This window comes from Paroedura picta, chromosome 7 (assembly GCF_049243985.1).
Source record: "Paroedura picta isolate Pp20150507F chromosome 7, Ppicta_v3.0, whole genome shotgun sequence".
Taxonomy (NCBI): domain Eukaryota; kingdom Metazoa; phylum Chordata; class Lepidosauria; order Squamata; family Gekkonidae; genus Paroedura; species Paroedura picta.
The window spans coordinates 105,981,082-106,007,798 of record NC_135375.1 but is presented as its reverse complement, the minus strand read 5'-3'; the positions used below and the strand labels follow the sequence as shown (position 1 = coordinate 106,007,798).

Genomic DNA, 26,717 nt, shown 5'->3' with positions numbered 1-26,717 from the left:
GCCGGCCAATGGGCGAGCCGCGGGGCCGGGCCCCCACGCGCTGTTGCTAAGCTTCGGCTTCGCCAGGGTCGCTCTGGCGGGCCGCGCCTCTCCCCGCGCCAGGCTCGGCGGGGCCTGTCAACATGGTCCTCTGGCGGAAGGAGGCCCCCGATTGGCTCCGAGGCCTCCGCGGGACGGCGCTGACTGGCCGCGCCGGCTGCCCGTCCGGAGAGGAACGTGCCGAGTGCGGGGCAGGCAGGCGCTGGCGGGGGCTGCGCAGGAGGCCGACGGCCGAGATGGAGTGGAACTCCCTGCTGATGCTACTGGAGGCCGCCGAGTACCTGGAGAGGCGCGAGCGAGGTGCGCGCGGGGGGCGACGAGGGAAGGGAGGGGAAGGGAGGTGCGCGCGAGGGAGGAGGAGGAGGACGAGGAGGGGTCGCCCCCTCAGGCCCCGATTCCCCCTCACGCGCGGCCCTTTTCTCGCCCGCAGAAGCCGAACACGGCTACGCCTCGGTGCTGCCCTTCGAGAGCGACTGCGGCAGGAGGAGGAGGCCGGCCCGGAAGCCCCAGAGCAGCCGGTAAGTCGCCCCGGCGCCATGTTGCGCGGCCCCCCGCCGGCCAGGGCTGGGCCGGTCGGGGCCGCTGCTGCTGGTGCCACGCGGACGGCGCGGAGGGGGGGGGGAGCTCCGTGGTCAAGCCTCGCGCGGGGGTGGGGGCGTCTCAGGACTCCCACTTCGGATTGCTCACCCAATACTGCCCCGACCGGAGCTCCCAGTGCAGGGGCGTCAGGGGGAACGTGCAGTCGCACCTGGTCAGGTCCCCGGACAAACTTTGGGGCCGGAAGACCAGCCACGTTCCCTTCTGGGTGGGAGCCTGAGTGGGCCTGCACACGGCTTCAGGTCCCTGGGCAAGGTTGGAGACCTGTGCCGCCTGGAGGATCTGCAAAGTTCAATTCTGGGTGTTTGATTGATTGATTGTTTGATTGATGGCTTGTGGCCGGTAGCAACAACCACCACCACCAATATAGTCCCTTGACAATGAAACCCAATGAAGTTCACCCTTGAGGGTGAATGCACATGCCCCAACTCCACCGGCTCCTTTGCTATGCCATAGGGAGCATTTCAGGAGGGGTAGCCTGATGACCTGACTGACCCAGATCTTAACTGCACTGGCCTCAATTGAAGACCTGCCAGAAGAGCTCCATTTTACAGGCCCCATGGAACCGGGAAAGTTCCATAAGGGTCTTCAGCTCTCCCGGGAGCTCATTCCACCAGGTCGGGGCCAGGGACCTCCAACAGATCTGCGCCACAGAGCGAAATGCCCTGTTGGGAGGGCATAAGGAGATAGCGTTCCCACAGACATGATGGGCCCAGACCATGGATGGCCTTGAAGGTTAGTGCCAAAACCATGAGCCTGATCTGGGCTACAACCAACAGTCAATACAGCTGCCTCAACACTGGCTGGGTATGGGTCCTCCAAGATGTTCCTGTGAAGACCCTAGCAGCCATATTCAGTACAAGCTGCAGTTTTTGGGTCAGGGACAAGGGAAGGCCCGTAGAGTGGCTCGTATGGAGGTGACAGTTGCATGGATGACTGTAGTCAAGTGGTCCAAGGACAGATAGGGCACTAGTAGCCTTGCTTGGCTCAGGTGGAAAAATGCCATGCAGGCTACTCCTGTGACCTAGACCTCCATTAAAAGGGAGACATCCAGAATTATACCCAAATTTCTGTCTGAGAGCGAGATGTTAAGCTGTACTCCAGCCAGTGTGGATAGGCATGTTTCCTGATTTGTCACCTGCCTGCCCAACCATAGGACCTCCGTTGTGGAGAGGTTTCAGGTGACTCTGCTGTAACCACCCAAACATTTGACAAATGTAATGGGGGATGTCCACGCAGCTGTCCATCAAGATAGAGTATGGGGGAGAGGACTGTTCCCTGTGGAACTCCACAAAGAAGTTGAGTGTGAATGCACACAAAGGTTTGTACCCAGAATTAAACTTCCCTGGTGTTAAAGGTGCTGCTAGACACAGCCTTTGTTCCTTTGGATAGACCTCAGCAGACTTCAGAGTTAGACCTGCTATCTAAATACTGCTAGATTCCGGTGGGTAGCTTTGTTAGTCTGAATCAGAACAAAGTTTAAGGCCAGTGGCACCTTTAAGGTGAACAAAATTTACTTCTGTGTATAATTATGTGTATATATACTTCATCAAATACCTGCACAAAAGCTGACTCCAATAGCAACTAAGATCAACAAAGTTTAATTTTGGGTATATGCTTTCTTGTGCTTCCTCACTTCTTGAGATAAATATTTTCTATTGGAAGTGTCACTGAATTGGTGTCTGATTCCTTCTGACCTGCTTAACTTACTTTTTTAAGCATCATTTTTTAAATGCTTGCTCATTTCTGGGCCTTTTAGCCAGGGGGAGGACTTCAGTGATGTTCATATTTACTTTAGGTCAGTAGTTTCACTTTTAATTTAGCTACATTATTTGTAATCTGTTTGTCTCTCCAGGGATTCAAAAGGAATTACACACAGCAAGCCAGTACATTCAGTATGCAATGCATTAGGATTTAGAAGTCTGGAACCACCAGAAAGAAGTAAAACATGGCATAAGTATTCATGTGACACCTTAAGTGGTAGAGAAATTACATAAATGGGATCTTACTTACAGTAACACTGCAGTAAAAGTTAGAGTCCCTAATTCTGTCTTAATTTGTCATTTTGAAATGGTAGACCTGTTAGTCCAGGGGTAGTCAACCTGTGGTCCTCCAGATGTCCATGGACTCCAATTCCCATGAGTCCCTGCCAGCATATGCTGGCAGGAGCTCATGGGAATTGTAGTCCATGGACATCTGGAAGACCACAAATTGACTACCCCTGTGTTAGTCCACAAAAAACTAGATTTGAGTCCACTTACACTTTAGAGACTCAACAAGATTTTCCAGGCATGAGCTTTTGGGAGTCTGTGCTTCCTTTGTTTGGGAGCTTGAACTCTCAAGGGAGCTTGAACTCTCAAAAGTTTGTACCCTGAAGATCATACTGGTCTCTAAGGTGCTACCGGAATCTACCACTTTTAATTAGTTGATCTTCATTTGTCCCTTACTCTATTTATATATTCTTCAGGGAAATAATAGTTTTAACATGGATTGTTCAAAGTGGATTGCTTCTTGATGCTCTTCCAACCCTGTTCTAGTAATCTGTTCATTGTTTTGTTGAACTGTCTCCTAGCTGGTTGTAAGAACACAAGAAGAATCTTTTCTGGATGATCCCAATGGCCTATCTAGTCCAGTATCCTGTTTCATGCAGTGGCCAATCAGTTGCCCTGGAGAGTCAACATGGCAGGTCAAGTTCTTCTCATGATCCTGCCTTTTAGTACGGATATTCAGAAGTTCCCTTTAGTCATTGGAACTGATATACCTCCATGTCTAATCCCCCCTTAAGGTTATCCATGCTTGTGAGAAGCCATCTTCAGTAATCTTATTGGAAAATACAGTCAAATTTGCTATGGGTGCCAGATTTTCCTTCAACTGATCAGTCTCGTTATCTGCTCCCTCCATCATTCTCCACTTCACAGCTTGTCTTTGCAACACTCTGCAGAGAGAGCGACTGTGCAGTGTTGCCCATTTAATTTCAGCACAGTTTTTGAACCCCGGTCTTGCCAGTTCTAGAACAGCACTTCCACCACTAACACTACATCAGCTGCCTGTGCAACCTGTAGGGAGCTGGGGTGATGGGCAGCAGCAGCACAAGGTTTGGCTTTGCCCTCAGAGGCAGAGGAAACACCACTGTTTTTAAAGTGATTAGCAAACTGAGAACCAAGCGGAGTTTTCCCCTTCCTTATTTCAGTCCACTAACTAGCCAAACGATGCCCTGTCATTGATAGAACCTGGTACTCAAGTAGAACTTTGGTGAGAAGGTAGTATAGGTGCTGAACATGCAAGCCAGCTTTAGAGTTTAATTTCTCCCTCCCCAGGTTTGCGAAGCAGAGAATCGAACCCTAATCCTAAAAAAAGCAAGAATTCTTTAACTTTAGCAGCACCCCGTACTTACTGAATTAAGTCCATACTGCAGTCATCCATAGAAAGATAGCATTAAAAACTCGATTAACATCTTTGGGTTAACATAGCTGCTCTTAAGCGTTTTGCAGACTTTTTAAAATATAAAAGTCGAGAAATCAAACCATGACTGATTCTCAGAGGCCTGTCATCAGTTATTTACTTCAGTTATCCCCTGTCTTTCTCCCCCATGGGAGAACGGTCAATCATGGGTCCAGGTATGTTCAGGTTGCAAAGATTCAGGATTAATCCCAGGGTTTTATTAAACTTGGGAAAATAAGCTGAACAAAATAGGCATGTCAAAAGAGTTGCCTCAAAAATGTTCTTTTATTTCTTTTGGTTTACCTTCAGGCTTTTCCGCAGCATGTCATACATCTCTAAAATGCTCCATTTTTGTTTTTAAAGGTCTTCGCATAACGAACTAGAGAAGCATAGGTAAGTAGCAAGAACACAGTGGAACTATTGTATTTACTAGCCTACACAAACTGCCATTATTGCATGTTTTTTTTGTTTTACTGAAGCCAGCCTTTCTCACTGATACTAAGGTGGATTACAATTCAATAAACAGCAAACATTTGTGATAAACAAGGCAATGAAGTTAGGTTAGAATTGAACAACTGGAAAACAATGTGAGCAAACAAAAGCTACTTGAAACAACAGATCTTTGTCAAGATGGACACATTATACAGAAAAAGAGGGTTACAAAAGTAGAAACCATTTAATTGTTGTTAAGAGGGGCTGGATTGTGCAGTAGACATTGCAGTTCTCCCTTCCAGAAGCAGCCACCTTGGCTGTCCATTGATATTGTATGTACCTCTTTATAAGAATGTCTTCCTGGTTGCCTGATGTGCCTTTTGATTCAGTAAATTGGAAATCAGTGGAAATGTCACAAACTCAGCTTTGCTGGGTTTGTTGAATGTATGAAACTACGTTATACTGAATCAGACCCTTCGTCCATCAGTGTTGGTGTTTACTCAAGTCTGGCAGCAGCTTCCCAGGTCTCAGGCAAAGATCTTTCACATTGCCTCTTACCTGGAGATTCTAGGGCAGGGATTCCCAACCAGGGGTCTGAGCTCTGAAGTGGTATCGTATTGGGGGGGAGGGACAGGTTTTGACTGTCTTCTCAGGTGTACTCTTCTTTCTTGCCAACATGAGGCTTGAACTGCCATAGTAGTAGTAAAGGCAGGGGGAGGGAACAAAAGAATGGCTAAGAGTGTGGGTAGTGACGTCACTTCTGGGTGTGTGGCAGGGGCGTAGCCAGCTGAGATCGCTTCCAGGGCTCCTCGAAATTTAAAACATTATTTCAGGGGCTCCTCCATGGTCAAAAGGTTGAAAAAGACTCTTCTAGGCAATGAACGTTGGACCTTCGGATTCTCTTACCAGTGAGCCCTCCCCACAATTGTATGTGGTGCTTTTTCTACTTGTTGAAGTCAGTAGGGCACTGGGAAAAGGAGAAAACTTCTAAAATAAGGCCTTAATTTCTGTACTTTCATGTCATCTATTTAATGGATATCTATGTGCGTGTGGGTGTGTTTTTTTAAAATAGCTTTATTCCTTGGTTCATATTTTACCTGCCAGCTTACTTCTTCTGGTTTCTTCTTACTGAACCTTCATAGGGTTAGAGCAGGCAGTCCAATGAAAGACATGAGCATGTTAGCTCTCGCGTGCTGACGAATTAAGTCTTTAGGAAAAAGTAAACTGAAGAACTTTCCAGATGGGACTGAAGTGCTGTTGATCAGTGGCTCATCCACTTGAGGATTGATGAATCAGCCTGTTCCTCAAGAGTAAGTTCACAGCTTGGAGGTGCTGTTGGATCCTGGCGTAAAGCTGGAGGTTCAGGCTTCTTGTGGCATGCAGTGTCTTCTATCTGCTTTGGCTTTTTCTTGAATATGTGAATTGGCCATAGTGACCCAAGTTCTGATAACATCCAGATTATGTTACTGTAATAGTGTTTTCCATGGGACTCCCTTGGCAAACAATTCAGAAAATTCAGATGAAGCAGCCAAGTTATTGTCTGGGATCCTGCCACCTCTGTGCCGAATTATCTGTGCTGGCTTGCCTGTCTGTTTCCCAGAACAGTCAAAATGCTGGTCCTTGACCTTAAAGCCCTAAATGGCTTGGGCAGGGTACCTGAAGCAGCCAGTTAAGATCAGTGTCTGAAGCCTGCTCTCTGTGCCCCTGCAATCAAAGGTGTGTGTGTGTGGGAGTGGGTGGCAACCAGAGAGAGGGATTTTTCAGTCGCTGCAGCTCACCTTTCAAGTGCCTGCCTGCTTGAGGCTCACCTCACTTTCTTTTAGGTGCCAAGCTCAAGCCAGTTTGGTATTGTGGTTAGGAGTGCGGACCTAATTTGGCGAGCCATGTTTGAATCCGCACTCCCCCACATGCAGCCAGCTGGGTGACCTTGGGCTCACTATGGCACTGATAAAGCTGTTCTGACTGAGCAGTGATATCAGGGCTCTCTCAGCCTCACCCACGTCACAGGGTGTCTGTTGTGGGGAGAGGAAAGGGAAGGCAAGCTGCTTTGAGACTCCTTTGGGGAGAGAAAAGCAGCATATATATGAACCAACTCTTCTTCTTTTAATCCAGGCTTTCTTTCAGTAGGTCAAGAGTCTGTACCAGGCCTGAGGATTTTTCCCCTCCTAAAGATATGATTCAGGCTGCTCATTTGTCTGTTTTTATACCCTCGCTTGTTTGTAACGGCTGTGTGTTTTAACATTGTCCAGAGAGGCAGCATATAAATTTCCCAAATAAATATGACTGATCTAACACGTGCCTCTGCTTCATGGGGAAAGGTTTTTTTGGTATCAGATGAAGGGAGCTTTGGCTCCTGGAAGCTCACATCCCCCAGAAATCTGGTTGGTTTCGAAGGTGCTACTGGACTCAGATCTTGCAGTTCCACCACAGACCTACACAGCTGCCCTTTGAAATGAGGCCTTTTTGAGTACGTGAGCAAAGTGACGGCTTACAACTGAAACCCTAACCCTAACCCAAGACAATTCAAGTGGCATTTCTCTCCACCCTCACCTATCTCTCATCGCACCAGGTGTTACATGGCAGGAAGTGTTAGGGGCCTATTACTATTTGCTCCCAGTATCTGTAGTTCCTCCCTTTTGCAGTTGCCAAAGAACTCTGCCACAAGTTCTCCCTTTTGGCTTGTCAAGAGCCCTGCTCATAAATTTTCTCAAAGAGGTATAGAGTCACTCCCACATGCAAGACTTTGTCATCGGTATAAATTTCCTGTGAAAAGCCAATGATAATCTTAGTGTGCAAGACCTGAGCAAGGCTGTTAATAGGATGTTTTGGAGGACATCCATAGGGTCTCCATAAAGCTGATGGCACATGCCAGTGGCAGTTCTTGCCTCTTGGCAGATTAGAATCTCTAGCTCCATGTCAGAAAATTCAATCTCTGCCTCATCAAGAATTGGAAGGGACCTCCTTACATATGCCGAAGGGAGGAAAGGTGTGGCTTTCTGCTCAATACTTTAATCTGTTGCAGTAGCATCTGAGAGTCTGCTTATGTGGGATGGGGCTCATTCTCAGGCCCCTCTGACTTTCCGTGTCTGTGGTTGAAATCCTTCCTCCTTGGCCCCCAATATGATGATGGCACAGTGGTCAAGCTTTTAAGTTTCGTAGTTGGGAGACTCTTCAATCAATCAATTATGGCTGTTACTGGGGGCTTGTGTCTGCTGCCAAAACTGTACCAAGTTAATAGGGTACAATTGATCACTAAGGCTCCAAGCAATGCTTTAGGAACAGGTGAGTCCACATCCTCTTTGGATCTGGTATGGTCAGTTTTGGAACCTGCAGCTTTGCTTCTAACACTGAGACCATCTGCTCCATGAATTGCTCTCCAGACACATGAATCACAGGCCATGGGAGCATAAGAGTAGCCTCTGTAGAAGATGAAGAAACACAAGAGAGACATTAGCCCAAAGCAGAAAACACAGGGTTTGATCTCTTTCTGGTTGTTTCTCCCCATTTAACAGACCTGGTTAATGTAACCATTGGAATCATTATTGGTAAAGTGGCAGGGCATTATTCCTTGCAAAAGTTCAGCAGATCAGACTCTTCTTCAGAACGGTGGTTGGGTAACTCAGTAGGATCTGTTTCGACATCCACTGTCTTATCCTGAAACATTCCAAGTAGCTACTTTCTAGAGGCAGATTCTGTCATGTTTCTGATTACTTTTCTAGATGTTCATCACTGAGATAATTTATTTTTTATTATATTTATAAGTACCGCCCTCCCCTGAGGCTCAGGACGGCCCTTGACCCATACCAGTCGGGCTTCCGTCCTGGCCATGGTCGCCCTGGCTGATTATCTCTGGCGCCAGCTGGATCAAGGCGGTTCAGCTATCCTCGCATTTCTTGATCCGTCGGCCACATTTGATGTGGTTGAGCATGAGTTGTTAGTCCACCCCCTCACCAGGACAGGAATTAGAGGGAACAGCCTTATAGTGGCTGATCTCCTTTCTCCAGCACTGGACGCAGAGGGTGGCAGTGGGGAAAGGGTTTTTTGGTCCCTTTGTGCTCCCTTGTGGGGTGCTGTAGGGGTCAATACTCTCCCACACGCTTTTCAACATCTATATGCACCTATGGCACAGCTGGTCCAGGATTTGGGGCTGCGTTGTCGTCAGTATGCTGATGACACTCCACTCTATCACCTGATGGCCGACTGGCTGGACTCCCCGCCCCCCCCTCCAGAAACATTTGCCGGTTGTTTGGAAGCAGTGTCTGAATGGCTAAGGTAGAGTCGCCTTAAACTCAGTCCTTCCAAGATGGAGGTCCTGTGACTGGGTAGGAGGGGTCAGGATCAGGAAGCGCACCTCTCCTGGCTGGATGGGGTGCAACTTACAGCTTTGCCTGCAACCAGGAATTTGGGGGTGATCTTTGATGCCTCCTTATCTATGTAGATCACGAAGGCAGCCCAAATGGCTTTTTACTATTTTCACCAAGCCCTACCTGTCCCCTGAACATTTGACCATCGCGATCCATGCAATGATCACTTCCATATTAGACTTCCGTAACTCGCTCTATGCAGGCCTTCCCCTGTCTCTGACACAGAAATTGCAGCTGCTAGGGTCTTCTCGAGGTCATCTTGGAGGGCGCATGTCCAGTCTATGCAGACACTGGCAGGGGCTCATGGGCATTGTAGTCCATGGAAATCTGGAGGACCACAGGTTGACTACCCTTGCTGTAGGGACTTTGCCTTTGACAATGGGGCATGGATTCTTCTTAGGATGATGGTGGCTATTGGGGATTGATCAGGGGAGGGGGTGGGGATTCTTTAGATTGTTTCCCGCCATCAAGATTTATTGTTGAGATTCACTGTTGTTTTATTATATTGCATTGTATTTTTGTTCTTTTACTGCAAACCGCCATGAGCCAGACTGGCTTCAGGAGTGGCGGGGATAAATCTAAATAGAAAATAAATAAGTAAATAGAATTTTGCAAATAGAATAGGGAACGGTACAAATAACTTAGTAGTTGTAAACAGTAACAATACAGTGATGACAGTAGAACAGTGTGATAGAACAGTAGAACAATGGTGAGAACAGTAGTTTAGCTACAGCATACTGACGGCCCTGTGGGTTGGACAAATTGGCAGTGGTTTTCATGGGAGGGAGGCTTAGGGGCCAATGGAAGGTGATTGGCTCAGGTCGACCTCAACCAAATGCCTGCCAGAGGAGCTCCCTTTTGTAGGCCCTGCAAAATTGTTCTATATCCGTTAGGGCCCTGATTTCCTCTGGGAGCTCATTCCACCAGGTGGGGGCCAGGATGAAGAAAGCTCTGGCCCTGGTTGAGGTCAAGCGAGCTTCCATGGGGCCAGGGATCACCAAGCAGTTGGAGGTGGCAGAACGTAAAGCTCTTTTTGAGGGGTACAGGCAGGGAGGCGGTCCCTCAGGTATACTGGGCTCAGACCATGTATAGCTTTAAAGGTGATTACCAAGACCTTGAGCCTCATCCAGAATTCAACTGGGAGCCAGCGCAGCTGTTGGTGAATGGACCAAATGTGGGCCCTCCATGGTGTTGCTGTGAGGACCTTGGCCGTTGCATTCTGGACCAGTTGTAGTTTACGGGTCAGCCAGGTACATTTCTCAGAAACATGAAATAAATTTGACCTTTCCTATTGGGAACACACATGTTCCCATAGAGACTGGGATCAGTACTTGGCTGGCTTGCTACTGTCATACGTGTCCTTCCTCCTAGGAGTTCAAAAATGCACTTCCACATCTCAGTTTATCCTCAGCATCATGCATATTTCTGTATCACAGTGGAAGGTGCACTTTACCAATACAAAGTATTTGCCCATCAGCTTTGTCATTGCAAGAGTTTTCACAAAGCGCTTGACAACACATCTTTTGTGTCCAAAGAAGGGTCTTTCCTGTTTCCTTGTTAGTCCCTTCTTTTACCATGAATGTACTAAGCATATTCTGGCTATTCTGCATTTCCTGTATTTTCCCCTTTGTGGTTGTGACCTTCCATCTCTGTGAGAGTCGTCCTCCTTCAGACAGGACTAACACCAGAATCTGTCCTGTGTCTGACTGTCTCAGGGGAGCAGCTACATGGTTGGTTCACTCACAGTTTCCTTTCCACTCTATGTCTGACTCATAGGAGAAATGTTTGCCTTCTTCCTTCAGTGGCCTTATCTGGTGGGCTACCCCTTGTTACTTTAGACATAGACCTACCTTTGTGGTACCAGTGACTGTGGTAACTCAAAGCAGACATCTCACAATCAGGATGAGACACAAATTGGTCAGTCCAGGAGAGGCAGCTCTGTATTAACCATAATATGGTGGCTAAAATGGGAATGTTAAAAAGATCACTTGATCCCGAGAAGATATGTCTTTTCCCCACATTTGATATAAGCAAGAGATGAGACTTACAAAGCTCCCACCATTCCTGCGGACCAGGTGGCTCAAGCAGAATCACCTGAAGCTCAACAGCTCAAAAGCTTCAAAGACAGAGGTCCTGTGGCTAGGCAGGAAGGGTCCAAGTGAGGAAGAGTGCCTGCCCAACCTGGATGGAGTGCAGCTGCCAGTGGCTCACTCCGCCAGGAACCTGGGCGTGATCCTCGATGCCTCTCTCTCAATGGAGGCTCAGGTCATGAGAATAGCACAGCTGGCATTCTGCCACCTTCGCCAAGCCAAACTACTAGTGCCCTGCTTGCCCCCAGGACACCTAGCCACAGTGATCCATGCGACGGTCACCTCTTGATTGGACTTCTGTAACTCACTCTACGCAGGCCTGCCCTTAGCCTTGACCCGGAAACTATAGCTGATCCAGAATGCAGCGGCCACAGCCCTCACAGCAACACCATGGAGGTCCTACGTTCGGCCCATTCTCCAACAACTGCACTTAATTAGCAATTGAATTATGGATCAGATGTAAGATTCTGGTAATCACCTTTAAAGCCTAGGCCCTTTAAAGTCTAGGCCCAGTGTACCCGAGGGACCACCTTTCTGCCTACCCCCCTCAAAGAGATTTATGCTCCCCTGCCTCCAACCGGCTGAGAATCCCTGGGCCCAAGGAAGCTCGCTTGACCTCAACCAGGGGCAGAGCTTTCTCCATCCTGGCCCCCACCAGGTGGAATGAGCTCCCAGAGGAGATCAGGGCCCTGACAAAACTGGAACAATTCCACAGGGCCCACAAAAGGGAGCTCTTCTGCCAAGCATTTGGTTGAGGTAGACTGGAACCAACACCTTCCACTGTGCCCCCGAACCTCCTTCCCATGAAATTCAACTCCTGGACTGGGCAGTCATGCTACAGTTATGAATTCGCTGTTCTCACTGTTTACTGTTGTTCTGTTGTTATCTTACTGTCATTTATGTTTACTGATTTCTCTATACTGTTCCGTTCCCCTGTTTTTCATTGAACTGCCCTAAGCCTTATAATGTCATAATAAAGAAGATGCTCTTCTGAGAATTTCTTCCATTTGCAGGAGTTGGGATCCAACCTGAAATCTGTGTCTCCAGTATCTATACAATAATGATGTGAAATGCCAAAGTAAGCTTGATTTAAAGTGCGAAAAAGCCTTAATAAGTACTGAGAAGGCTGTGCCGTGTACCGCAGCCAAGTTATTTTCACAAAAATAACTGTGTTTCAGAAACAAGCATTATTTCTACATTGCCAACTCGGTGACAAATCCCCACCCTTATTTTTAGTACCAAGCTCCTTTTTTGAGGAGGATGATAGCTACACTTAAAGCGCCAGGCCCTTTATCATGCTATCCATTCTTGACTCATTAAAAGCAAGCATTGAAAACGCTCTCTTGTTGTCATTTCGCAACATAACAGACGGAATAAATGCAGCCTTTCCACAGCCTCCTCATCACTCCCCGCCCCGATACTTCCCACGGGCTTGTTGTTGCTCATTCTCTCTGCTGCAGCATTATAGGAGGCATTGTGATTATTCTGATAGGGTTATGTGGATGTGGAAGGAAATGCTGTTTGATACCACTTGGAAGAATGGATCCAGAAGTACCTCAACCTCATAGGTGCAGCTGAGATTGCAGAGCGAGCTCTGGAGTCTTGGAGCCCAATTTAGGGACAGTAGGGGACACCCTTGATCCAAGCAGTATGAAGTATGTGGATTTGCTTTGTGTGACTGCCTAACTTACCTAATGGTGAAGAGAGTTGACTGGTGCATGGGCTGGAGGCAGCCACAAGGGAGAGGGGCTGGTTCTTTCCACCCTGGTGCCAAGGATGCCTAGGGGAAAAGGGTGTAGTTGGTTGGCTGGGGTTGCAGGCAGGCCTTGTTGCTGGGATGGGCTGGCACGGTGAAGGTCAGTAATGTCATTGGGAGATAACCAGTAGCTCCTAAGATTCTGGCCCGGTGAAGTTGACTGGGGACAGGGTCTGCTGGCTTGGAAAAGCAAGGGGAGGGGGAGGTACAGGGAGAAGAGGGGTTAAAGAACAGACAGAATGGAAGAGGATAATGACAGCAGCTGGGAGAAAAGGGCTTGAAGTGACAGAGGACTGGCAGAGGAAGAAAAAGAGTCCGGGGGGAAGCTGGCAAGGAGAAGTCCGTATGTCAGTGAGGGGAAAGGAGGTGGAGGTGGGATCTCTGATCTCACACGCATGAAGTTGCCTTATACTGAAACAAGACTCTTCATCCATCGAGGCCAGTATTGTCTGCTTAGACTGGCAGCCCCTCTCCAGGATTCTCAGGCAGCCGTCTCCTGCTCCCAGATCCTTTAGCTGGAGATGCCAGGGGTAGAACCTTCGGCCATCTGCGTGCCAAGCTGACCTTCTGCCATTGAGCCATGGCCCTCTCTTGTCACAATTCCTCTCATTTCAAACTGCACGGAACAAAGGTGTGTGGGGGGGGGGATAGGAAGGAGAAAAGCTAGGGGGCCCTGGAGGATGGGTTCCTTGTGGGAGCAAGGAAGGGGGAGCAAAGGCTCACAACTCAACCGCTGGTTGAGTTGTGAGGCAGCTCGTGTTGACCCCTGCTTCGTGCTGAGCCTCATGTGGGGCATTGGAGCTGGGAAGTTATGATGCATCCTCTTCCTCAGAGGCCACCACATTCTCTCAGGACCAAAAGATGGTCCTTTTCCCCACACAACAGAGGAGTCTGCATTTTGAGCAGCAGCTCCGGCAGGTAACCTCACAAACCCTGGGTTTGCCCCCCGCTTGGATTTGTTCAGCTGGCTTTGATTTGTTCCTGGCTCATGACGGTTATGTACAGCAGAACAATATGCATACTTTCTATGCCCCATGCTTTTATGAGGTTTTTCCCCTTTGTGCTTTGACCTTGGGTCTGGTTCAGCCTGAGGCAACTTCACGTATGTGAGATCTGAGACCCAACCCCTCTCCCTTTCCTCACCGAGGAGAAAGTACGATTATGATATAAGAAAACAGTTCTTTTTTTAGAAAATCATATTCTACGTTTCTGGAATAAAATTGAGGTTAGTGAAAGCCTCTAGGCTTTTTGAACCTTTTAACCGTGGGGGAGCCCCTTAAATAACTTTTTCAGACTTTGAGGAGCCTCAGAAGTGATGTCAGCTGACCATACTTCCCTGCCACAGACCCCAAAAGTGACATGTCTCCAGAACTGACATCACCACTGTCAGGACGGCAGACTTGTAAATAAAACACCACTGTATGAAAGATGGTTGTTTATTCAAGCAGATCTCCCTGGAATCAAATAGATGAATCTGACGAATGCAAGACAAACCCCAGTTCTTATCCCGCAGTTTTCCCGCCTTTCCCAGACCCGTTAGGATTCACATAACAAACAGACATAATAGTCAGAGATGCAGGTGCAAGGCCTGGAAGGCCAGCCAAAGGAGATAACTAAGCGGCAAGCAGTGTCCTTGGAGAAAGGCACCAAACTCTCACAGCCAGACAGAAAGAAAAACGGGAGTACATTTCAAAATGGTTACATGTGGGTTCAGAGTACATTAATAAATCATGGCAGAAACCCGAGGATTCTGACAACCACCCGTGTTAACAGGCAAGCTCGAGGAGAACTGAGGGGAGAAGAGACAGGGGCAGTTTAAAGCAACAGTAGGTGTGCAGGCTCTGTCCGTCCCAGGCACAATATCCTTGAGAGAACTCACTAATGCTTGGGCAATAGGAATGGCCAGTTCTCTAGCTTGTGGCCAAGTCCATTAAGGCAGGTAAGACCTGCCCCACTATGTTTTGGCTTGTCCCCGTACTCTGAACCCAGGGGCAAATTCCTTGCCAAGTTACTACGGAACTGATACCGCACTTCTGATTTTGACAAAGTCACCTATCTGTTATCAGATTTCGACCCCTATATTTCATATAGGATGTCACTTTTTGCTCTGGCCGCCAGGAAGATCCAAGCCAAAGCTTTTTTACAGGAGTCCCCACCTTGATACACCATTTCCCTCCCCCCTCTTATTGTAACTCAGTAGCCCTCGTTTATAGTTTTATGTATGCAATATTGGAGAAATATTGTTTTATTCGTATTTGTACCATATTGTTTTTTTAAATTAGGTTGTGTAATGGCCTTTGGCTATAGACAATAAATGTTATTGTATCGTATCATTAAGGCAGGAGGGGAAAGACCACAGACCCCTTCCAAGACCACCTGTGGACCCCTGCTTGGGATTCCCTGCTCTAGGCTGATTATTTCTTTCAGAGCTTAAGGTTATATGGCTTTGTTGCTTAAAGGAATTGTGAAAATATTTGTCTGTTTGCATGTCTTGCATAGCTGTGCATTTTTTTATCCTGCCATACATCTGTATTTTATGAGTTTTGGCTGCTGTAGGCAGCTCTGAATCCATGATCTAAGGACTGTGATTCCCCCCGCCCTCACTTCTCAATTTATGATAGGAATAGTTCAAATCAGAGCCATTTTCTCTGGAAGGGTGAGTCCATGTTGTTTAAAATCTTGCTGCTTGGAGAGTAAATTTTTACAGCTAGATTGTCTCAGGAAAATCTAAAAAACAAAACAAAAACCCACTAACGCTTGCTTGTATGTTCAGCCTTAGTTCTTGCCCACTCAGCTTTCTGTGTCAATTTTCCTTTTGTTGTGCTGCAAGTGTTCTTGCGCAGAGAATTGTGGGGCTCTGAACCGAAAAGCCCATCATTGCTGCAGTGAATTCCGCACCGAAGATAGCGAACAGAAGAACTTGCTGCCTGCGTTAGGTAACTTCAGGGAAAATAACACTCTGCTTTCTCCCACTTTCAGGCGGGCTAAGCTTCGGCTGTATTTGGAAGAGCTAAAGCAGCTTGTCCCTCTCGGACCAGATAGCTCTAGACACACCACACTCAGCCTCCTGAAAAGGGCCAAGACACACATTAAGGTAAAGCAGAATATTTTACTTTGAATGTTTCACTTCTTGGAACCGTGGATTCTTTTTTTCCCCCAAGAATCTATAGCCCATGTCCTAAATTTCTTGCTCAGCTTTAAGCATGGAATATTCTGCTCCGGGTGCTCAAATAGACTCCGCTACCCATTAGGGTTATGTGCTTCAGCTACCAAAGCGCACAACCCTATGTACCCGTTGGCTGACATCCAGTCATAATTTCAGTGTTATTTTCACATTACCTTGATGTATTTATGGGTGCTTCCTATCTTAAGTATTTGCCAGTGTGCAAGCACTAGCCTTTAAAACAGTATTTATCAGGTATGCTGAGAACGTCAAATGGACATAGTTGGCCCCTGATCTGGTCCTGGTTGAGGTCAGATGTTCTTCTTTGGGGCCAAGGTTCACTAGTCAGTTGGAAGTGGCAGAGTGTATGGGGGAATACTGCTTCCCCTCCCTGAAACATCTTGGTGAAATCCATGTTCACCCACTGTTTGTTTGTTTATTTATTTCTATACCGCCCATTCTTTGCGGCTCTGGGCAGTTTACATTGAACATTGAATAACTTACATGGAACATTACATAGTCTGCAACATTGAGCAACCTTCAATAAAACATTATAACAGTTCAACAGTAATACAATATATAATAACATTGGGAGGTCAATTATTTCGGTCATGGGAGGGTGTCTGGGAGGAACCAGTAGATGTTCTGAGTCGGTCAGCCTCAAACGAATGCCTGGTGGAGGAGCTCCCTCTTGCAGGCTCTGTGGAACTGTAGAAGGTCAGGCAGGGCTCTGATCTCCTCAGGGAACTCGTTCCACCAGGTGGGGGCCAGAACCGAGAAGGCTCTGACGCTTGTTGAGGTCCGACGTGCTTCTTTGGGGCCAGGGATCCGCAGCCAGTTGGAAGTGGCAGACCGTAAGGCTCTTTTGGGGGTATAGGAAAGGAGGCGGTCTCTCAAATACACTGGGCCCAAACCACGTATGGCCTTAAAGGTGATTACCAGAACCTTAAACTTTATCTGGAATTCAACTGGGAGCCAGCCCTGATACTGCCCTTTTGCAGCTAACATTGAAAAAGCCGAAACCCTTGTGAACAATGTCCTATAGCACAGTGGTCCTCAACCCGCGGGCCGTGGCCCGGTGCCGGGCCGCGAAGGCGTTGGTGCCGGGCTGCGGCTCCCTCTCCCCACCCACCCCCCCCCCCGCAGTAAAAAACTTCCCGGGCTGCAAGCTTGCGGCCCGGGAAGCTTCTTACTGTGGGAGGGGGGGAGAGGGAATCAGGCCCACACCCTCGCATGCGCGGCCGGGCCGCACATGCGCCATGCGTGGCCGAAATCGCACATGCGCAGCACTTTCGCGCATGCGCAGCACTTTCGCGCATGCGCGATTTTGGCCGTGCAGGCTTGCACTGGCGGGCAGTTGCCCTGCCGGTCCCCAGCCTCAAAAAGGTTGGGGACCACTGCTATAGCATATTTTCCTTGCCCAGAAAACAAACTCATCTCGTAAGATAAGTTTTCTGCAGGTTTCCGCTGTGGATTTTTCTCCTTATGAGGGTGTACTTGTGAAGAGATTTGAGGAAGATGTGAACCATGCACCGATCACTTATTTATGCTTTAATACAGCCTTTCTCAACTTATTTACCATTGAGAAACCCTTGAAACATTCTTCAGGCTTCAAAAAACTCCAGCAGTGGCACACGATCATGCAGCATATAGTTGGGGAGAATTGCTGTGTACATCTCCACATTCCACCCCCTCCAGGGCCATCACTGCTTATTTGGGGGGTGGGAGAGGATAGGTTGACACGACCATGTATGGTTATATTACCCGGTGAATGCTTAACAAGTTAATAAATATATAACATATTAATTAACTCTCACTCATTCGGGAAACCCATCCAGGGTTGACATAAATCCCTGCTTGAGAAAGCCTGATTTAATACAATAAAGACTTGTTGACCGTCATCCAAGCAGACTCAGGGTTACCAGTGAGGTAGATTTGGAGGGGGGGGGGAATCTCCTATAATCACAAATTTAGGGTTGTGCGCTTCGGCTTGGTTCTGCTGCCTGGCATGTAGGAGGCCAGCTGAGAGAAGGGGCGGTGGCTCATCTGCATGCAGCCGCTGGCTGACGTGCAGCTTCCGCCCCCTCCTCTCCGCACCGCAACGCTGGCCACCTCGGGCTTTGGTGATCACCGAATCAGCTGAACCGAGCCGAAGCGCACAACCCTAATCACAGTGTGGTACAAGAAAATTAAGGATATCAGGAAATTGGACACAGTTGAAGACTGATAATGGAACAACTCGAAAACAGGAAAAATCCCAATTATATTTTAGAGCCCTATTTCCCATTTATTTCATATGATGATGATGAAGAATCCATGAAAGGATACGGTTTAAAGAGCATCTCCATTTAGAGCAATACGAATGTACCGAAAGAAAGCCTAAAGCACAATTGTATTACATGTTTGTTTTAAGCCATTATTGTAAATGCATGATAATATCCGGTTCTGCTGACAAGCACTTTGTTGTAAAACCTCACTATTCAGCTTCATAACTCTAAAGATGCACATCAAAATAGGTCCTGTTTCCCCCCCCCCCCCCGAGACTGTCATCAGGGGGTCACAATTTCAAATCCAACTGTTCAGAGTCAAACACAAGCTGCTACTGACCCAGCAGCGCTGAGTGAGTGGCAGCCATGGGGAGGAACTCACAGCTACTCAGCTACGTGCTTAGCGTTGCTGCAGCAACTCTGGCCAGAATCAAGTGGGCAGTGGAGGAAACCCTGGGGCCCGCAAGCCATCCCATATGACTTTCCGGTGGCCCTGGGGAGCATAAGTGGCAGGGAGGGCTGGGGGTGTGGGGCCTCAGCCGCTGTCCTGCTGGTCCTGTGTTCATGCAGTCCTATTCACTGAGTCTGCTCCCTCCCCCTCAGCAGTGCTCTCAGGCTGTCAAGGCATACACCCACCCCAGCTACAGGTTGTATTGTACACCCCAGAACTAAATATTTGGAACAGTATATCTGCCAGTGGTGTTGCCATAGTGTGTTTTCTGAGTTGCTTCTGTATTACCCATCATCATAAAAGTGAAATCCCCCAGGACAGGGATAAGTGGGACAGTGGCTGTTCTCCTTCCTACAGAACTGGACACAGAGGGTTGCAGTGGGGGAAGAGTTGTCGCATTCCTTTTGGCTCCCTTCTGGAATCCCACAGGGGGTGGTCCTCTCCTCCTACACCAGTTGAGGCTACTAGCACCCTACCTGTCCCCAGAACACCTGCGACGGTCACCTCCAGAATTGACTTCTGTATCTCACTCTACACTGGCCTTCCTTTGTCCTTGACCTGGAAATAGCAGCTGGTGCAAAATACAGCTGCTAGGGTCCTCCCAGGAACACCTTGGAGGGCCCATATCCAGCCAGCGCTGAGGCAGCTGCATGGTTGCCAGTTGTGGCATGGATCAAGTTCAAGGTCTTGGTTCTTACCTTTAAGGCCCTTTGCAGTCTAGGACCCACCTATCTGAGGGACCGCCCTCAGGAAGTTTGCCTGGCCTTGACCTGGGCCAGGGCCCTTTTGGTCCTGGCCCTGACTTGGTGGAATGAGCTCCTAGAAGAACTGAGAGCCCTGCAGGAGCTCTTACAGTTCCACAGAGCCTGCAAGACGGAGTTCTTCTGCCAGGTCTTTGGTTGAGGCCAGGGCACAGAAGATCAGAGGGGCCCCTCCAAGCTTATTCACCTATATACCTGGATTGTTGGCACCTCCTTAGTTCTCCCCTGAGGCAAGAAGGAGGGCTATTGGATTTGGGGGGGTGGTTATTTCATTTTTTAATTTTTAATCTTCTATTGTGGGGGTTTTTCATAGGTAACCCACCGCGAGGTGACTATGCTGATAATGGTGGGCAATCAATATAATAATAATGATAACGATAATGATAATAAAGATGAAGAAGGGTACACCCAGATTACTCACAGCCTACCTGATTGTCCCTCAGGGGCATCACTGGCCCCAGAAGACCAATCAGGTAGGGGATCCCCTGCCTCTGCCACCTCTTTCTACCCACAGGAAAAGCTGGCATAAGATATGCCAGTCGAGCGGGGTTGCTGGGAGGGAAGGAGTGACAGGCTGGCTGGCTGGGCTGTACGCCAGCCCCAGGGAGACCAATGTGGCCTCAAAGGATACCCGCCTGCCCAAGGTCCTGGGGCTTTCGCCAGCCCCAGAGCCACACAGACTGCCGCCTCCTTTCTGCCTTCTTTTAAAGCACATATATAATCAGTCTGTAACTTTTACAGAACAAAAGTTAACTATTTCTTAGTACCGGTTAAAAAAAAATCAATTGCTTTTGCTGTGCAAGAGTAATTTCTTTGTGTTCTTTGCTGACCTAGATGACAGTACAAAAAGATTAAAAAGATGAGTGTGCAGAAGTTCTCTACTTGGCAGGATGCTTTGCTTTGCTTTGCATGTTCGCATGCCACAGGAATAACAGAAACAATAAGGAATAAATAGATTTCATTGGTTTCATTAGAAATTGGAAGAACAGGACCGGAAAGCTCTAAACATTAAGGAACAGTTACAGCGAGAACATCGATACCTCAAGCGTAGATTGGAGCAGCTCTCCCTCCAGGGTCTGGAACGGATCCGCACCGATAGCCTGGGATCAACAATATCCACCGATTCTGAACAAGGTAAGCGGAATTCAGGTTGGTGACTGCTGATACTTGACTATATAAACCTGCAGAGGCTGCTCAAGATTGTTAACTGCGCAAGGAATGGCACCAATTGTTTTAAATTGGGATGAACTGGCTAACTGCTGTAGAAGAACTTTCGGATAAGAAGCATGAAGCGAAGCATTAAAAGATAAGATGAGGCCTTAAGGGAGGAATTGAGAATGACGGCTTTGTGACAAGATACAATGCTGGGAGATCCATAAATGCTCTGGTCAGCTGCTAAAGTGCCATAGCCGTGCATGGCGCCCCAGTTGGATCTAGGGCCATGGCCCAGGGCTAGAGTCAAATGTAATGCTTTCAAATTAATCAGACTCAGTACTTTGGCTTCCCACGTAATAAAATGAGTGGCCAATAAATGTTTCTTTCTTAGGATTCACATGTTACCTACCTGCAGATATTTACAAAACGGAATGGAGTCCATACGTATAGAAATGGCTTCCCTCCCACTGCAGTGGCACTTGAATCCATTCTTGCAGGACCAGATTAAGATGGACTTGTAGCCACCAGGATTGTTTGTAATTTCTCTTTCCTCTTTTTCCTCTATCTCAGTATGGGTCGAGTCTTGACTCTGGGAAGGCTCGGTATCAGGCTTCTGGCTAAGACAGGGCATCTCTTTTCCTGGTCCTTCATGTCTGCTGCATCTTTATTCGGGGAACCTTATCCTGGCACATTAAGGACTATTCACACACAGAACAGCTCACAGGATTGTGATACCTTGGATGCAGTCAGAACTACATTAAAATTTCCCCACCTCTGACTCAGCAGAATAATTGTTCTTCCTGTCTGAACTGGCTCTTGGAAAAGCTTTGAAATGTTCTTCTACATATGTAAGAAATAAGCTTATTAGGTGAAACTAGTTTTAAATTTTATATTTTTTAAAATGCTGTAATCTCCCCTGAGCCATTGAAGTCCTCCCAGAACATTATCTCTCCAGTGTGACTTGCGCACACACAACAGTTTGTGTGAACAGAGTTTTAAAAAATAGGCAACGGAGTTTTACTGGTGAATCTGTTAAAGTAGCTGCATAGCTCCTTCTCTATTCTCTGTGACTACTTGAGTCAATTTTCCATAAGGGGTGACCAAAATCAGAAACTACAATGGCTGCTCTTTACAAAGGGGAGAACATACAGAGGATCTGAGCATCTTTTGGGGGTTGGGGGGGGGGCGTGGCTCAGTGGAAGAGCATCTGTTTTGCATGCCCAAGGCCCCAAATTCAATCCCTGGCATTTCCAGTGAAAAAGGACCAGGTAGGAAGTGATGGGAAAGACCTCTGCCTGAGACCCTGGAGGAGTGCCACCAGGCTGAGTAGAACAGGGGTAGTCAACCTGTGATCCTCCAGATGTTCATGGACTGCAATTCCCATGAGCCCCTGCCAGCATTTTCTGGCAGGGGCTCATGGGAATTGTAGTCCATGAATATCTGGAGGACCACAGGTTGACTACCCCTGCAGTAGAAGACACTTGACTGACCTTAGTAGAGGGCTTAAGCTTTAATCAGTAGGAGGCCGTTCCATGTGCGTGTGATCCTCAGCCAAGTCTCTTTCTCCCTGTTTGAATCACCCAGCTGCAGTACAGAGGAAATAAAGATGGTGTTCTTTACAGTGTAGTTGTTGGGAGAACAGAAAACCATCTTTCTGTGCATTTTTAGTGCTGCCATCATCCAAGGAACATTAACAGGGCACTAAATGGTTATGCCAGTATCTGTTCTTGTCCCGACAACGTTGCCGTGAAGTAGGTGAAGCTGAGATTGAGATGATTGTTCCACGGCAACCCAGTGAGCCTTATTGGCCGATCTGTGATGGGAAACTGTGTCTCCCAAGTATGGCTGCCAGCCTCCAGGCGGGACCTGGGGACCCCCTGGAATTACAGCTCATCTCCACCCTGCAGACAGTAGCTCTTTTGGATAAGACAGCTGCTTTGGAAGGTGCACTCTGTGGCATTGCACTCCACTGAGGTCCCTGCCCTCCCCAGTCTCCATCTCCAAATCTCCAGTCTGGATCTGGCAACCCTCCCCTCCCCTGCTAATGGCCAGGGGGACTTGGCAGCGCCACTCACAGGTGCTAGCTGGACTCTAGCCACCTCCTCACACAGTTCATTTGAACATCCTGCCTCAACACCAAGAGCTCTTTGAACGGTTCTGTTGCTCACGGGTCCAGAATTATTCTCTCTGGTGTTTAGAAGAAGGGTTGGTTCTTATATGCCACTTTTCTCTACCCGAAGGAAGCTCAAAGTGGCTTACAATCCCCTTCCCTTTCCTCTCCTCACAACAGACACCCTGTGAGGTGGGTGAAGTGAAGAGAGCCCTGATATCACTGCTCGGTCAGAACAGCTTCATCAGTCCTGTGGCCAAGCCCAAGGTCACCCAGCTGGTGGCATGTGGGGGAGTGGGAAATCAAACCCACCTCGCCAGATTAGAAGTCCGCACTCCTAACCTCTACAGAGGCTTTCAGAGAATGTTAAGTAAACGTTTAAGAGAACGTTTCTCCCTTATGTCTCTCTTTCAGAGGTAGACATTGAAGGAATCGAATTTGCACCAGCAGAGATGGACAGTAGCGGAAGCTCCAGTGACGCGGAAGACCAGTACAGTTTACAAGGCAGCTCCAGCGACACAGGCTATGCCCATCCCCACAGACTGAGCACCAGGCTTGCGTAGCGTTTGAATGAACCACTCAACTCAGGACCTTTGGATTGAAGCACTTAGACAAAAAAAAAAAGAAAAAAGCAGCAAAACCCACGTCGCTGACTGCCACTCTTCCAGAGAACCTCTGCCTTGACACTCCAGAAGGAGGTTTCTTTTCCAAGGTTCCCCAAACTGTGAAGAGATGCGATTAAATAAATTGTAAATCATGTTTTTTTTTTCTCCCTCCCCTTTAGTGTGAGATTAGACACGGCTGTGGCTTAAAGTTCTTTCCAGAGGCTGCTGGAGGTGGTGATGGGGGATCCATCAGCATTACACTTAAACGGCCTAAATATTCGGATTTTTTCCTTCGTCAACTGAAGTGAAAACTTGGGGGGAAGGGCAGAAGGCTGCTCGTGGGGCGTGGCGGCGCTCATCCCCCCCCCCCACACACACACACACAGTGTCTCTGGGTCACTGGGAGAGAAGGGGCAGCCACGGAGCCATCCTCTCTGCGCCGGCAGCCGGCTCCTGCCCTCTTTCTTGGACCCGGGGCCCCATCAGCGGTGGGAGGTTCCATGCCTTTTAGAGTATTTAATCCTTAAAAAAAAAATCTTTGCTAGCCAAAGATTGTTAGAAAGAAATCCTTTCAACATTTGAGAGAGACTAAACAACAACAACAAAAAGGTATTTAATTTGTGTGTTCTTGATAGGGGGTGGAAGAGCCTATTTCTGATCATGGCTTAATTTGCGTGCAATGAGCCCAGCTTCCTCTACTTTCAGCACTACGTCTAGAAGGCTGGTCGTATTATGTTACCGGGGGGGGGGGTCGTGAGGGGAGATTTGCCCCTCTTCAATCAAATGTGATTATTGTGCTATGAGCTTTTTAGGGCACAAAACAACTGTCTCCCATTTGGCATCTGCAGCAGTTTTTAGTATTCGTATATATATTTTTTTCCTCCTCCCTTTACATGCTTAGGGGATGTATTTATAGTTAGCACTCAGCTCTCAGGAATTTTAATTTGCTTGGCTACCTGCTGCCTTCTCAGACTGTGTCCTGCATCTGCTTAAAGGCTTCCTCGTAGCGTAAGAAATCAGAGAGCCGTGCAGGCAGCTGATCCCTGTATGCATGTTGGTCCTTGTTGAATGCTGGATGTCTCTGACAGACGGTAAATATCTAGCTCTGCCAGGGTCCTTTAGTCATGTGCCCAGGTGTGACGACCTAGACCAGGGCCTGTTCCTTTTAATGTTCCTTACCCAAACAGTAACCTTTCCCGTTTTTCTTCTTATTTAAGGGGGAACAAACCGCCCATTGAGGCACTGGTTATTATACAGTGGATTCAGAGTTCATAGGATACCAGAGGTGGATAACTAAACCTCTGTTTAGAAGGAAAGGGTTGGTTGTGTTTCCCTGCCAGCACGCTGAATGGAAGGCATGGGTTTAAATAAGTATTATTTCTTTTAGAAAAATAGTCAGGTCTGGCAGCACCTTAAATGTCCTTGGTCTTTAAGGTGCTACGGGCCTAAAAGTTTTTTTTCCTGCTACTACACTACTAACACAGCTGCCCACCAGAAACAGTATCGCTCTCAAGCATTATACTATAGTGGCAATTTAGCGCCTTACCGAACGCTGTAAAATTGCTGATCTATTTAGGAATTTGTCAGGATGTTTCAAATGTATTTACCCCAATTGTAGCAATACTGCTGAAGTATATTTTAATAGAGGTGAAGCTTTAGTGAAGCGGTTAGACTTTTGCTTGCTGGTTTATTTCTCTTTTTTTTTTAATGGACCAATCTTTGCATTACTACTTTAAATAAGAGTCTTTTTTAAGGAAAAAAAAAGATTTTAAAAACTATACGTGCTTCAGACAAATATATCCTGTAAAAGATTTTTGTATTATATTTTTCTTAACTCTTCTTACTTGTATAGTGAAAGGGAATGATATAAGCCCAGACCAGAGTCTCAGGGAGGGGCTCTTGGCTGGAGTCCTGCTGTGCCTTGGTCACTGATTTCGGTATGCCTGTTTTCCTTCTTGTTAAAAACAACAACCACAAACAGCTGAGCTTGTTGTATTACTTTGCCTCCAGTTAAGCCGCAAGAGAGGGGTTCTCTGTCATTCCCGGGCCCATACCTAATAAACAGCTGCAGGGAAACCAGGCCTGCAGTGCAGTCTCTTTAACCCCGAACCCTAATCAGTTCTCCTAATGCATAGTATTGTTACCCTTTTAAGTATACATATTTTCCCCTTGGTGCTTACCGGTACAGAAAATAAATATCGACTGTACTTTTGGCAGCTTTACTCTCTTTATTCCCACAACAGCCAGGAATTTGCCAACAAGGAATAACGTCCTTTGGAAATTAACTTATTTTATAGCCACTCTTCCTTCAGTCCTGGGGAAGGGCCTAAGGCTATGAATTCTGGCAGCTGAATTTGAACTCAGTACGCCTTTTGTGGGATGCTGTTTTGGTGCGTGATATGCACATTGCATATGACCAAAATCCTCAGCAGAGAAGAGTGATAGCCATTGTGTGTAGCTGGTCAACCGCATGAGTCACTTTCTCATTTGGTGCATAAATAAATGTACAGATCATGACATGTTGAAATGTTTAATATACAACTGTCAATGAGAGGAAATATCTGGTCATGTTGTCGCTTGTGTTCCGCTATCGACGGATTGTAAAACATTTCCTTTGTGAAGAACAGCTCTTGTGCAGGGCCTTTGAAAATCAGGGGAAGAAAAAGCCCTACAGAAAAGGAAAAGAAATCTCAGAATTCTGTTGTTGCATTTTATGCCACTCTGACATTCTCTCTTAGTAATGAATGTGCACAATTTAATGAACTCTTCCAGGTTGGGTAACAGTGGCTTTGTAGATCTTATATTTTCAATAAAGATTACTCCAATATTCTGACAGCAAGTTAAAATGAAAATTGCCTTTTTCTAATTCCTCCCTGCCTCCCCCCAGGTCATCGGTGTGGTAACCCCTGCCAAACGAGAACAAATACAGTCGATTATTAAACTGCGAGTTTGGTACTTGTCATATTGTTACTCGGAAAGATTTGTACAAAGGTGAATTTTGTACATTGTTTCTCATTTCCTGGCCTAGGACTTGCCTACCTGGAACAGGAAATCTTTTCCTGCTGCTTCCTGTCTGCCATCACAGTTATTTATTTTAATTAATGCCATCTTTCCACCCTATCCAGCTTCTCCAGCTGGGCTGGGTTTGTGATGGAGTCACTTACAGTTGTGTTGATGGGCTGGCTGGTGTTCTTTTAGTCATTTCCTGCTTGCTTCACCAAAGGTGCTCACCCTGCTTCCAAACTTTTTTCTTAAATAGTCTCAAAGCACCAGCCTAAAGTCACATTAAATTCAAAGAACCTACCCCTTGCAACTGAGGCCATTTGGGGACTGGCAGAGAGCGGGTGAAGGCAGGCACTGTGTGTTATAATAGAGGTACCATCTCTGGCAAAGACCCATCTCCTTTTGTGTAATGGTGGCACACAGAAAAGATGATATTCAAGCAATGTAGATGATCTTTCAAATAACTGGATCCCAGACATCATC

General features: G+C 47.3%; 1 protein-coding gene across 1 annotated transcript; it reads left to right on the top strand.

Moving 5' to 3' along the window:
• Positions 1-58: 58 nt before the first annotated feature.
• Positions 59-26,066, top strand: MXD4 (MAX dimerization protein 4). The gene is made up of 6 exons (XM_077345933.1): positions 59-339; positions 470-557; positions 4,441-4,470; positions 15,699-15,813; positions 20,336-20,495; positions 23,041-26,066. Exons 1-6 carry the CDS (start codon positions 123-125, stop codon positions 23,187-23,189), a joined length of 759 nt encoding a protein of 252 aa, XP_077202048.1. The 5' UTR covers positions 59-122; the 3' UTR covers positions 23,190-26,066.
• Positions 26,067-26,717: the final 651 nt, after the last annotated feature.